The following is a 14,324-nucleotide window of genomic DNA, read 5'->3' on the forward strand; positions in this document are numbered from 1 at the left end:
ATATTTGCTTCGGGACAGATTTATTCTTCAAATATCCCAATGCATACATCATAAGGGTCCTTGGATGGAAGGATTAATTTTCACTGTGGTATTCTGTTTTTACCTTTTTAATATAATTGCCGCAGATAATCATCTTTCTATCATCTCTGGTTTGATGTCTTTGTTGTTAAGATGCAATGCCTTCTATTTTGTTGCCAGCCAGGCTTATTGTAACCAGCTACTAAGTGGCAACTGAGACCATCTGCGAATAATTCTTCTCTTTAATATAACCTCACTTTGCAGAGTGATGCCATTTTGTTCTGGTTGCCTTTTCATTCTAATTCATCTCAAGTTGAAAATATTGTATTTTCAACTCTCTAATGATGCCTTAAAGCCAGCCCAGGCTATTATATTACAAATTTCATAACAATTGATAATGTAAAGCCTGAATTTCTAGGTAACAGCTGAAACAATGACATATAGAGATTTCATCGATTAAAACATTTGCTGTGACAAATGACTAAAAAGCAACTTACAAGTCTATTACAGATGACATTTAAGAATCAAACCCAGTAACTCAACAATTCTTTATTTTTGTGGTTAAAACATATAATTAAACGCACAGCTTAAACAACAGATTCCCCATTTAACTTTTAGCATGCCCAAACATTTCCTGCTAGAGTTTTACATTACATTACCCATTAATTGGGTACTTCATTCTCCAATGACCTGCCTAAAATTATTCTCAGTTCCCAAAGGTTTGCTTGCTTATTCATTTCAACTTCTGATCTCAAAACTAACTTTCACTAAAAGTATTACCCTTGAGGCTTTCCCTCTAATCCAGGTGAGGTATATCTTCCAACTGCCTATAAATCTCCATGAACCTTGTTCCTTCAACCTGAGTGTAAACTTCCATCCAGCTGGATGAACAATAGAGTCAACATTTTCTCTGATTCACGTGCTAAAATGGCTTCCTCCATCTTTTGCTTTTTGTCTCTCGGATAGCTATAAATCAGCACAAAATAACTTTTGCCCGCCTGTGACAGTTTCATTGATTTGTAGGGAAATCTGTAACCTGATCTCAGAGTGGCTTCCTCTGCCCATTTCCCCATGGCAATGTGTGAGACTGGAATCCCTTCAAATGGAATATGAAAGACCCCAGAGCACAAATGCACAGAGTGGACTATGTAGTAAGAGGTTAAATTCAGAGAAGTGAAAGGCAATGCCTCAATAAGAGAAATTCTATCATTTTCTCAGGGAAAGACTGAGCAAATGGTAAGGCCCTAGGGAGTGTTGCTGAACAAAGAGACCTTGGAGTGCAAGTTCATAGCTCCTTGAAAGTGGAGTCACAGGTAGATAGGAGAGTGAAGAAGGCATTTGGTATGCTTTCCTTTATTGGTCAGAGCATTGAGTCTAGAAGTTAAAAGGTCATGTTGCAACTGTACAGGATACTAGTTAAGTCACTTTTAGAATACTGTGTGCAATTCTGGTCTCCCTCCTATTGGAAGAATGTTGTGAAACTTGAAAGGGTGCAGACTAGATTTCCAAGGATATTACCAGAGTTGGAGGGTTTGAGATACAGGGAGAGGCTGAATAGGCTGGGGTTGTTTTCCTGGGATTGTCAAAGGTGAGGGGTGACCTTATAGAAGTTTATAAAATCATGAGGGGCATCGATAGGATAAATAGACAAGATCTCTTCCTCGGGTGGAAGAGTCCAAAACTAAATGGCATAGGTTTAAGGTGAGAGGGGAAATATTTAAAAGGGACCTGAGGGGCAATCTTTTCATGCAAAGGGTGGTGCGTGTATGGAATGAGTTGCCAGAGGAAGTGCTGGAGGCTGGTATAAATACAACATTTAAAAGGCAACTGGATGGGTACATGATTAGGAAGGGATTAGAGGGATATGGAACAATAAATGATTTGGATGTGAGCATAAGGGGTATAGTTAGTAAGTTTGCAGATGACACTAAAATTGAAGGTGAAGTGGACAGTGAAAAAAGTTACTTTGGATTACAATGGGATCTTGATCAGATGGGCCAATGGGCTGTAGAGTGGCAGATGAAGTTTAATTTAGATAAATGTGAGGTGCTGCATTTGGGAAAGCAGGTACTTAGCAGGACTTTATTTTACACTTAATGGTAATATCCTAGGCAGTGTTGCTGAACCAAGAGATCTTGGAGTGCAGGTTCATAGCTCCTTGAAAGTAGAATCACGGATCGATAGGATAGTGAAGAAGTTGTTTGGTATGCTTTCCTGTTTTGATCAGAGTATTGAGTACAGGAGTTGGGAAGTCATATTGCGGCTGTACAGAACATTGGTTAGCCACTTTTGGAACATTGCATGCAATTCTGGTGTCCTTCCTATCGGAAAAATGTTCCAAGGATGTTGCCAGGATTAGAGGATTTGAGCTATAGGGAGAGGTTGAATAGGCTGAGGCTGTTTTCCCTGGATGTCGGAGGCTGAGGGGTGACCTTATAGATGTTTATAAAATCATGAGGGGATGAATATGATAAATAGACATAAATGGATAGGATAAATAGGATGGGTGAATCCAGAACTAGAGGGCGTAGGTTTAGAGTGAGAGGGGAAAGGTATAAAAGAGACCTAAGCGACAACTTTTTCATGCAGATGGTGATGCGTGTGTGGAATGGGCTACCAAAGGAAGTGGTGGAGGCTAGTACAATTGCAACTCTTCAAAGGCATCTGGATGGGTATATGAATAGGAAGGGTTTAGAGGGATATGGACTGGGTGCTGGCAGGTGGTGCTAGATTAGATTGGGATATCTGGTTGGCATGGACGAGTTGGACCGAAGGGTCTGATTCCATGCTGCACATCTCTATGACTCTGACTCTAAATGGGATCAGATTTATTTAGGATATCTGGTCGGCATGGATGAGTTAGACCAAAGGTCTGTTTCTATGCTGTACATCTCCATGACACTCTGGCTATTATTACTATGATGCGTTCTCATTGGGAAGGCCAATGGATTGTTCAAACATTTGTCCAATTTGGAGCCAAGTGCTGTTGCCATGTCAGCTCCAGATAGCAGGAGAGATATTTAGACCATTGTGAACAGATTATGATGCCTGACCTGGGTCTTCCATGGAAGAGAACTGGATTGTTTCACTGATTATATTCTTTCGATTTGGAGTGAAATACACTAAGTAGCATTAGCTATCAGACATCCTGAACAAAATGAAAATGTTTGATGTGGTCGTTTTATATGAATCACCGCAAAAGGAGATAAAGTTAGGTCAAAATACAGGCAGAGGAAGGATTAGAATTGGTCAGCCTTACTCAGGCAGAACTGATCAGCCCATACTGGGGATTGTAAGTGTCCTAGTCAAACCACAGTGACCTTGGTTGGGAGGTCTGCAGTTGGAAGGATGTTCAGAAATGATCAATTTAACTCACAGACCTACAGTTCTCACTTGAAGGACCAAGTGCATGGAGGTTATCAGACAAAGCTGGGTATTGGAGCTGAGAAGTTAATGTAATTTGAGGATACCAACCAAATCCAGGAGGTTTGCATCTGAATTGAGTCAAGTCTAGAGAAGAAATATAAGGTTTTTCCTATGGTTTTTCAGTCAAATTTTTTTAATAAGTCAGGGTGACAGTGTGTGCTTTGGGTGGGAGGTGAAGTTAACAACAGAGGAAGTTCAATCAGACTAACCGATTGAGGTTTAGACCAGCTTAGGTGTTTTGTATCAGATCATCAGGAGGTTTATTTCAATAAATGACTAGTTTCAGATTGTAACAAATCCCATATTTGTGGAATTTAGATTAGATTACTTACAGTGTGGAAACAGGCCCTTCGGTCCAACAAGTCCACATCGACCCTCCAAAGAACAACCCACCCAGACCCATTCCCCTACACCTAACACTAGGGGCATGCACCTAACCCGCACATCTTTTGGACTGTGGGAGGAAACCGGAGCACCTGGAGGAAACCCACGCAGACACAGGGAGTATGTGCAAACTCCACACAGACAGTCGCCCAAGGTGGGAATTGAACCCGGGTCTCCGGTGCTGTGAGGCAGCAGTGCCACCGTGCCGCCCACAAGTTATTTGACAGTTAGTTGTTTATAAAAATTCTCAAGTCCATAAACTATTGTAAGGGGGAATGAGACCACTTAAAAATGTGGAACACATTAGCCTTGCATTGGGGTAAAATTGCTAATTAGATCTCTGGGACCAACTCCACTTCATCTTAGAAGTAAATTAGCTATTTAGGAAGATAGGAATATAGGAACAGAAGTAGACTATTCAGTCCCTCGAGCCTGTTCCACCATTCAATGAGATCATGGCTGACCTGTGGCCTAACACCATATACCTGCCTTTGGCTGATATCCCTTCATACGTTTGCTTAACAAAAATTCATCTACCTCAGATTTACAATACAGATATTTACAGTCCTCAAACATAATAGTTTTTTGGAACTTTGGGAGATTCAAAGTCAACTCATGGTCTATTCAGAGACAACTGCCATTGTTTATAAGCTGTCATTTGTTTCCTTTCACCTATCTTTCAGTAAAACAACCCAGCCTCCCTTTGATCTCTAACAATCAAACAAGCCAGGAATATAGTCAGGCCAACTTCAAAACAGGTCACATGGCTACTTGTATTTACCTTAAATTTAAACAATGTCTCTAAAAATAATAATCTCATGAACATAATAGTTATAACATTTGTGCTGATTCAACTCTTCTTTCTATACACTCCACATCCTTGTGTAGAAAATGTCATTTTGACAGTTGGCATGATCACTTAAAAATGGTTGGCAGTGAAGTGAAATGCTCCAGTAACAAATCAGAGGATTGCCCTTCTTAAACTTAGTCTCACTGCTTGGAGTGGTTCCTATAGATCTGATGGCATCATTGTGTGTGTTTTTTTGTCAGAATCACTGTCTCCAGCAGAAAAAAAGGAAATAAATAAACACTAAGTGATGCAAGTGATGCCATGGTACAAGCATTAATTCAACTACTTCATATTATTGTGTGAAGGAAATCTTAACTATGTCTGACACTTAATTTCTTTAAAGGAATTCTATAGATGAAGCATCTAACTTAAGGAAGCATATATCTTGTCCTAAAACTCAGAATGCCTGGCTCTCTCAGGGTCAGCCTGTTTTAAGAAGAAATCAGTTGATGCAGTGTGATTTCACAAAATGCTAAAAGTGTCACTCAAGTACCAAGGGTAAATTTATGGCTACAATTTTATCATTGTAGCAAACTAAATATGATAAACGCATCTTAAAATAAGGTCCTTTCTCTTCAATTATTTATGAATAATCTCCCATAAACTTAAATATCTCTTTTGAAACATAAATATTTTCTACCTTCCATGCTCAGTCTTTATTACCAGCCTCTATTAGTTCATTTTTTAACTTAATGAAAGTGAAAATATTGAAGAGTTTTCTGGTCACCACTGATTCTTATAGATCAATTATGATTTGTGCTTTATGGTGCAATCTGGCCACTATATAAGGCATTATATAGTCAGGATTGAGCAGGTGTATCAAAACAGCTTCTTAATCTGGGACACTCTAGGCTGGGAAAAGAAGCTTGCAAGTTGGCACTTATATCCAAGTTTAAATTAAACTTTTGCATTTAAAGAATTTAAAGGTTTTTCATTTTGTCATGTGCCAGCTAAAAACCAACTTCATGCTGGCCCTGTAGCTTCCATATTTGTTTGGCCTAGATTCCGGCTCAGACAATTCTCAAGGCGTTGGCCAGACAGATGCTGGAGGAGACACTTAACAACAGACCCAATTCTATGTTTAGTACTGGGATAATGTTTGTTTTGAACACTTTAGATTCAAGTTTGTTTGAGTGCTGTAAATAATGGCAGTAGAATTTCCATTTCCACTCACATGTACAAATGAGGTGGACGAGCACAGTAAAGGAGTGAAATGTTAGGTTAACCGTTAAATCTAATGATTCCATCTCAATGCTCCACAAATACAGAAACCAGGCATTCCATCCCTTTAAGTCAAATACAAAAATCTAGATTAATATAGTTAAATAGTTTTTGATCATTTACTTAAATCTCATAACTTCCTTTAAAGATTATTATTTCAGTAAAAAATCAATTTTAACAAAAATACAGTGGTGGAAAGTTGCAAAGTCCTTTCAATTATAAAAGTTAAAGTGATACCATCTTTTTTTCTTGTATTCAGTCAGTTTATTTTGGTTGGTAACCAGCTTGCAGTAGCTTCCGTTGGGCATCATAAACCTCAGGGAAGATTTCTTGCTCCACTTGAAAACCCTTCTTTGGGTAATCTTGAATTCGTTCCAGAACAGCTGAAGAGAAACATATTAACAAACTTAAAGTTGAACTATAATGCTGTATAGCTAAAGTAGATAAAGCATTAAGATGAAGCTATTCTGCCTCTTCCATGACAAACAATTCCAGATTGTTTTTCAAAAAGAAGCAAGGAATTAAATCAATGCTTTACCAACATTCTCCCCTTAACCTGTAGAAACAAAAGCAGGTGAATGAATCATTATTGTTTGCAGAATCTTGCTGCGCACAAATTAGTTATCATGTCTACCCACATGCCAGTAGGTAATTAACTGGATGCTAAATGCTTTAAGCACCTCCTGAAAACTGTGATAAAACATCTTTCCTTAATTTGTCACTTAAATAGGACTTAACAATTTCCATCTAAGCTCAACCAGATATCTTTCTGTCACTCACTGGCTCAGTCTATTTATACCTTCTTCTTTTCGGCGAGCTAAATGATTAGATTAGATTAGGTTCACTACAATGTGGAAACAGGCTCTTTGGCACAACAGGTCCACACCGACCCTCCGAACAGCAACCCACCCAGACCCATTCCCCTACATTCACCCCTGGCTAATGCACCTAACACGACAGGCAATTTAGCATAGCCAATTCACCTAACCTGCACATCTTTGGACTGTGGGAGGAAACCGGAACACCTGGAGGAAGCCCACGTAGACACAGACAGTTGCCCGAGGCGGGAGTTGAACTGTGAGGCAGCAGTGCTAAATCAAACCTTCCTTGTGAGGCATTTGTTAGTATGACTGGGAAGTTTTATTCTAACTTGCAGAGGTGTGGGAACCAGAAGATGATACCAGAGAGGAACACCAAGGAGCACAGAATGCAGGGAGAGATAGATAGCACCAGAATACAGAACAGTGAGTTAACAGGTCAGAGTAAAGTTAGAATGTAATGAAGTCCAAATCAAGGTTACTGTGCATAGATCGAATATATTGAGATTGGTGTCAGTCGCAGGTGCAGATTGTCAAGTTGAATTAAGTTATCTGTGTGTATAACAAATTTCTGGCTCAAAGTAGGATAGACCCAGGTGCTAAATGTTCTTGGATACAAGATGTTTAGTAAAGGAAGGAAATAGTAGCTCGGTAGCATTGACTAAAATCAACAGGTATGATGTAATGGGCTTCACAGAGACATGGCTGCAAGGGAATCAAGGATGGGAGGTAAAGACTTGGACTCTATTAAGAGGAGATGTAGATGAACGAGGGGGAAGGATTGCCTCATTAGTAAGAAATGAAATTAAAATTGATAGCAAAAGGAGATATTGGATCAGAAAGTGTAGCACATATGTGGGTAGAGTTGAGGAATTGCAAAGGACAGAAAGCCTGATTGAATCTCCTAGCATTAGTCAGGATGTATGGCAGAAAAGCCATGTAAGAAAGGCACCATTATAATAATCATGGTGGACTTGAATATGCAGGGGGACTGGATAAAATCAGATTGGCAGTGGATCCCATGAAATGAAATTCATGGAATGTCTATGAGATTTTATTTGGAGCTGCTTGAGTTAGAGCCCACTAGGGAACAGGCAATTCTGGATTTGGTGATGTGTGATGAGGTAGACTTTATTTCTGAACTTAAGGTAATGGAAGCCCTAGGGTTCTGATAGATATGATAGAATTCACCCTGCAGGAGAAACTGGAATCAGATGTTATGGTATAACAATTGAATTAAGGGAACAACAAAGCCAGGAGGGAACAGCTGGCCAGAGTTGATTGGAAGGGGAGCTGAGCAGTGAAGGAACAAAGGCAGGATTTTCTGGGAGTAATTGAAGACGCACAGCAGAAATTCATCCTGAAGAAGAAAAAACACACTAAGGGAGGACAATGCAACAATGGCTGACAAAGGAATTAGGTCCACAGCACCCCTCTGAAGAGCACACCACTGAGACCTATCCAGACAGACAGGGTGGAACAGGTCAATGCGGTTGACGTGAACTAACATAGACTTCTAAAAGGCATTTGATACAAAGCTGCACATCAGACTTGTGAACAAGTCAGAGCTCTTGAAACAAAAATGATTAAATTGTAAAACGTGATCATCACCGTAAAACAAAATAATAGAAGATAATTTGGGAAAAGATAATTTCTTTAATGTGGGTGACAGGAGTGTTGCCTATCAGTTGGAGAACCAGTGACAGGCTCTTGTTGCTATTAGGAGCTAATCAGGATATTGAGGCAGAAGTCTATATAGAACTATGGGCAATCAGAGGCTGGCAGCTTTCCAGTGCCATGCATCTAGAGCAGTGGTGCATGCCATGAGGATCACCAACATATCCCCAAATAGAGGTGAGCATAGGCGAGATGGAAACTACAGGAAGGAGATCATTGGGAGAGAGGGAGGGGGATGGGGGAGAGAGGAGAGGAGTAGGATGTTTCCTCAACTTGGATGCCCCTTCTGATGCAGGGTGCCCGACTGGTCAAAAAGTGCACACGAATGACTGATACACTTCCCCCACCTCTCCTTCCCTGATAGGCCTTCACCAAACCCAGGAGGGCTCTCTATGTGACTTCTCGGATGGCATCCCCACCTGGCAGTTGTTGAATGCTACTGATGGCAGGATGGGGCTCCTCAAGCTGTCACTTAACACCTCAAATGGCCTCCAGGCAGGAAAGCCACCTGAAGACTGTATGAGAATGCAGTCAGGGTGGGTGCAATGGTATCACCACCCTGCACTGCCCCCACTCAACCATTGGCCTCTCTGCCTCCGAACTGTCTCCTCTGAGGGAGACATTAAATGCCATCAGAGGTCTTTTTCACAAATGAAATAAATTCTTTAATCCACAGCTTTATGAAACTATAAAGGTCTCCCCTCACACAATGGTTGAAAACCCTTGATATCTTGCCACATTGCACATGAAAGTTTTTGTTAGCTCACGTTAAATATGAATATAACAAAACTTATGTAAGCAACATAATGATCATAGAATAACAGGAAATACTTTTCAAGAAGTTATTTTGGCCTGAAATTTCAGTACAACTCTTCGAGTATCCCAACCTACCTAACATGTACCCAATCAAGTTGTCCATATTACCCACGTGACTGTTTGGGTATTCATCCATTTCCATCACTGGTGAAGTGACTATGGCCTGTACATTTTCTTTGTCTTCTGGCCACTGTCTAAGGTAGGTAGCATAAACCCGACGCTCCATAAAAGGCTGTTGAACTAGAATAATCCTCTTTGCTGGAATTAAACAGAAAATTGACAAAACATTTCCACATAACAAAATGTAATTACATAGCCTTTTTACAAAAGTACCCAAATACTTCTGCTGAAGCAAGAGTGAACACAAGTACTGAAGGCAAAGCTGGTAATCAAGGGCCACAAATGATTTGGAGATGCTGGTGCTGGACCAGGGTGTACAAAGTTAAAAATCACACAACACCAGGTTATGGTCCAACCACCTGATGAAGGAGTGGTGCTCCGAAAGCTAGCATTTCCAATTAAAGCTGTTGGACTATAACCTGGTGTTGTGTGATTTTTAACTAAGGGCAGCAGAGCCGCAGTCAAAAGTATTAGGTGTTTGAGGAGGTTTAATGATTAACTTGTAAGTATTTCTGTAGCAATGGTGATTTCTTTTAAAACACAGCGTGTGAGAAAGTCTTCATGGAAAGTAATGTTTTCTTCGCTCATGTTGGGAGAATTTATGAGTGGGGAAGTAAATAGTTGTGCATCAGGTTCCAGTTCAGAAGTTAGGGATTATTATTCTTTTCTTTTGATCAGAGGAAACACCATAATTTGATTTCATTTCGAGCCTTTCTGCAGAAGTCTTGACTGAAGCTGGAAATGTAATGCAATTGTTCCTGAAAAGGGGAGTTACCTAGAATTGTTAAGAAGCAGATTTTAGTCAATGTACGGAGTTTAGAAAAAGTTCCAGACTATACCCTAAAATGGATGTTTGAAGCTGAGATGGTTGAAGATCATTTGCAATAAGACTCCAGAAAGAAACTATCAGAATTGCAAGACTGGGATTTAAAGCCATAATTAAACTAAGCCCTACAGGCATGATAAAGAAGAGAATTGTCTCTGGTGAGATTACTGTAGAAGGAGCTTTAGGGTTTAATGGGATTACACTGGAGCATAGAAGGTTGAGAGGCGAGTTGATAAAAGTTTATGAAATAATGAGGTATAGCATTAATAATAGTTGTCTTTTCCCTAGGATGGAGGATTTCATGACTAGGGAGCATATTCTTAAGGTGAGAGGAGAGAGATTAAAAAAAGATGACAGGCAATTTTTTAACACGGGATGGTTCGCGTGTTGAATGAACTTCCTGAGGAAGTTGTGAATGTGGTATTTAGATAGGTACATGAATAGGAAATATTTGGAGGGATACACACCAGGACCCGGCTGAAGGGACGAGTTTATTGTGGTTCTGTTCGCCGAGCTGGAAGTTTTTGCTGCAAACGTTTCGTTCCCTGGCTAGGGAACATCATCAGTGCTATTGGAGCCTCCTGTGAAGCGCTGCTTTGATGTTTCTTCCAATAGCACTGATGATGTTCCCTAGCCAGGGAACGAAACGTTTGCAGCAAAAACTTCCAGCTCGGCGAACAGAACCACAACAACGGACACCCGAGCTACAAATCTTCAACCAGACTTTAGGGACTAGTTTAGTTTGGTATTATTGTTGGCATGGATTGGTTGAACCGAAGGGTCTGTTTCTGTGCTCTATAACTCTATGACTCTACGATGATATTATGAAACGTGTTTCAAAATCATTAAGCATGTCACAGGTAAATAGTCTGGTTTACTCTGTTTTATTTTCATATTTTTTGCATAATAAACTTCTATTTCATTGTTAAGTTCAAATCAGCAACATTGTGTTCTTTGTTTAAGTGAGTGACTACCTCAGCAAAACCAAAGAATAGAAAATACGATCTATCAGATCAGATTTCAGTCTGTGATCTGACTTATGCTGTAATAACATCAACAGATCTTGGGCTTCATAAATAGAGGTATTGAGGACAAAAGCAGCGAACCTACACTGAACCCAAATACAAAGCTCTGGTTAGGCCCCAACTAGAGTATTGTATCCAACAATGGTGGATGCAATTGTTGGCAATGGCTAAGTACCATATCTCATGGTGTAGGTGACCATAGCGGTCTTCAAAACTTCCCAATTGTAGCAACAAAGGATGAAGCAACAATGAATGGAATTGTTGTAGGGATTCTGGTTAACCAAGTGCTTGTTGTTGTCTAGGTGAGGTTTTTGCTGTCAGTCTTTGTTCTTGTTCTGTGTATCCTTCCACTGGGAATGAGGAATGGATCCATTAATTAAGCAATGCTGAGAGCTTGCAAACTAGGTGGGTTATTGCACTAGACGCTAGGTTTTTTTTATTTCTGAACTTGTTCCAACTGTGCAACAAACTTTACAAAGTGGGTTTGTGTGCGTGCTCTCCAAATAATTACTTAAAGGTCTACAGTATCATCATAACACAGGCTTCTTTTAGGGCACCATTAATATTGGAAATAAATATATGTTCCGATCAAATTAAAAGAAAATGCGATCCAAGCAAATGGAATTTTCCCAATTGACTCATGGTGTTGCCACCAAAGCTTAGAAGAGACTCTGTTCCCAGCAGCACCCGTGTGGTCAACATTCATCTCCTCACACTTCTTTCTCAAGGCCACCTGGACATGGAGAGGAATGAAGAAAAAAAGTGGATAGCCAGGCGCCCAAATTCCACTAACCCCACCCCCTCCACTTCCTCCTATTTAATGGGACACATACATCTGAAAAATGTAAAGTGTTGTTTTAGTCCACGAGCAAATCCATGAGAACATTGCTGACCTTGTCCACACATTCCTTCGCTCTCAGCAGCCCCAGGGCATGGGGCTGAATGCAAAACTCTAATTGAGTGCTAATTGATAATCTCACTCAGAGCAGGCACAGGGTCTTCTAGATAGAGAAAAAGAAAGGTTAACTTCCTGATGTAGCAGGGGCTGATTTTGCAGCATGTTCCCACTAGATAGTGTGTTGCATTTTGAGGAACAAAATTTGAAAGAGTAAAGCAAATGGAAAGAAAATCACAATTCTCTCACGAAAATTAGGAATTGTAGTTAGAATTACGTTTTTCATCAAATTAGTGCATTACAATTTTTATTTGCCAGTACAGTCCAAATGCTGCATTTTTAAATGAGGTTTTTCCTTCATCTATGTCTTTCTCTGTGTCATTACAATCCCTTCCTCACGCCAACTGAGGCTTGAATTTTACAACCACTTTCTCTAACATGCTACCGAGCCAACAACAAGTTAATCTTGAAAGTTGGTCAAGAACAGAGAACTTCTGGCAAGATGGCAGCACAGTAGGATGCTCCAGTTGGAGCTCCTCTGTGTGCCAATCCCTTTCCCATTTCTTTCTTTATTTCTGCTCTTCAGAGATTTTCATTCCCCCCCCCACCCCCCCCCCCCCCCCCACCACAGACTGAATCGAGGAGCGAAGTGAGCACAGGGTTGATTCTTGCGGCGGAGCAGATTAATTGAGTTGAGCCCCATGGCGGAGTGGGGTGAATGGGCTGAGTCCCACGGCAGAGCAGAGTGAACGGGTGGGTCCCACGGCGGAGCAGAGTGAACGGGTGGGTCCCATGGCAGAGTGGAATGAACAGGCCGTGTCCCACAGTGGAGCAGAGTGAACGGGGGAGTCCCACTGCGAAGCGGAGTGAATGAGGGAGTCCCATGGTGGAGCAGAGGGAATGGGGAAGTCCCACTGCGAAGCAGAGTGAATGGGGGAGTCCCACTGCGGAGCAGAGTGAATGGGGGAGTCCCACTGCGGAGCAGAGTGAATGGGAGAGTCCCATGGTGGAGCAGACTGAAACGGGCCAGGTCCCAGAGTGGTGGCAGAGCGAGTCCTGGATGGAGGCCGATACATGGAGGCACCGTGGCTTCTTGCTCTGGGTCTGGTGGGCACAGACCGGAACTTAAGTATTTATGGTCACTTACTATCATTCTGGAATTTTTCAACTGTTCCCATGCAATCAATGTTTTTCACTCTGTAACAACACTATAACTTTTACTCTGTAACTACTTAAAAGTATCTGTGCCTAGGTACCCTGGACCAAAGATGGTGCTGAGAGGTGACATTTCAAACTTTTCACTGCACTTGACAACATTTCAAATCCTGTCCGCAAAAGGATTCCAAATTTCAACAATCATTGAAATTAAGATTCAAAGATAGGGACCATAAGCAAATGGAAGAGCTCTTCACAGTTTTTTCAGGAATTTACTTTCTGTCTTCTCTTGGTTCTGATGAAGGGTGGTCAATGCGAAATGTTATGATTGTTCTCTCCGCAGATGCTGCCTGACCTGCTCAGTATTTCCAGTATTATCTCTTTTTGTTCCAGATTTCCAGCCTCTGCAGTAGTTTGCCTTTGTTTCAACAAAACTGAGCTCCTACTTTTCTTCTTCAGCAATTAGGGATAATTTCATTTTTAAGTGCTCCAGATACGGAATTGTAAACAAATTCTTCAATAAAAGGATTTACAATTCTGATTCTGACAGCTGACAGAGAAAATGTGGCCTAAAACTTCAGCTCAGCAGATTCTTTTTCTATTTCACCTCTGTAATATCTTATACCAGGCAACCTTGGAGTGATTTTGGACATATTATTCATTTACTTGGATCTCAAATATGATATTAGACACTTCAACCCTGTTCCATTATTAAATAAAATCAGCCACAATTATATTGAGTGATGGAACACGCTTGAGGGGCCAAATACTTTACACTTGTTTCTACTTCTTATGTTGTTATGGATAACCTGACCAAGCCTTCAACTCTGCTCTTCTGTTGGCCTAAATTGCTTGATGATCAAAAAATCTAACTCAACATTGAATACATTCAACCATGAGGTTTCAAATGAGAGCTAGACATATATTTGGAAGTGATGAATTTAGAGGGCTAAGGAGATGAAGAATGGGACAAGATCAGTAGCTATTTCAAGAGCCAGGACAGATTGTATGAGTCAAATGGCCTCCTTCTGTACTGTAAAACTCTATGATTCTATGATTCTATGATTTAGAATCCACAACTTTCTATGAAAGA

The 14,324-nt window shown here is 40.6% G+C and overlaps 1 protein-coding gene across 1 annotated transcript in view; it reads right to left on the minus strand.

The window, feature by feature from the left end:
* Nucleotides 1–6,153: 6,153 nt before the first annotated feature.
* LOC132822780 (uncharacterized protein SCO4629-like) overlaps nucleotides 6,154–14,324 on the minus strand; it is a 33,025-nt gene continuing 24,854 nt past the window's right edge. The window contains exons 5-6 of the mRNA XM_060836113.1: nucleotides 9,286–9,468; nucleotides 6,154–6,282 (exon numbers count right to left, since the gene is read on the minus strand). Coding sequence (XP_060692096.1) covers nucleotides 6,164–6,282; nucleotides 9,286–9,468 — 302 coding nt within the window. The 3' untranslated portion in view covers nucleotides 6,154–6,163. The remainder of the gene's footprint in view (nucleotides 6,283–9,285; nucleotides 9,469–14,324) is intronic.

Source organism: Hemiscyllium ocellatum, chromosome 15 (assembly GCF_020745735.1).
Source record: "Hemiscyllium ocellatum isolate sHemOce1 chromosome 15, sHemOce1.pat.X.cur, whole genome shotgun sequence".
NCBI lineage: Eukaryota > Metazoa > Chordata > Chondrichthyes > Orectolobiformes > Hemiscylliidae > Hemiscyllium > Hemiscyllium ocellatum.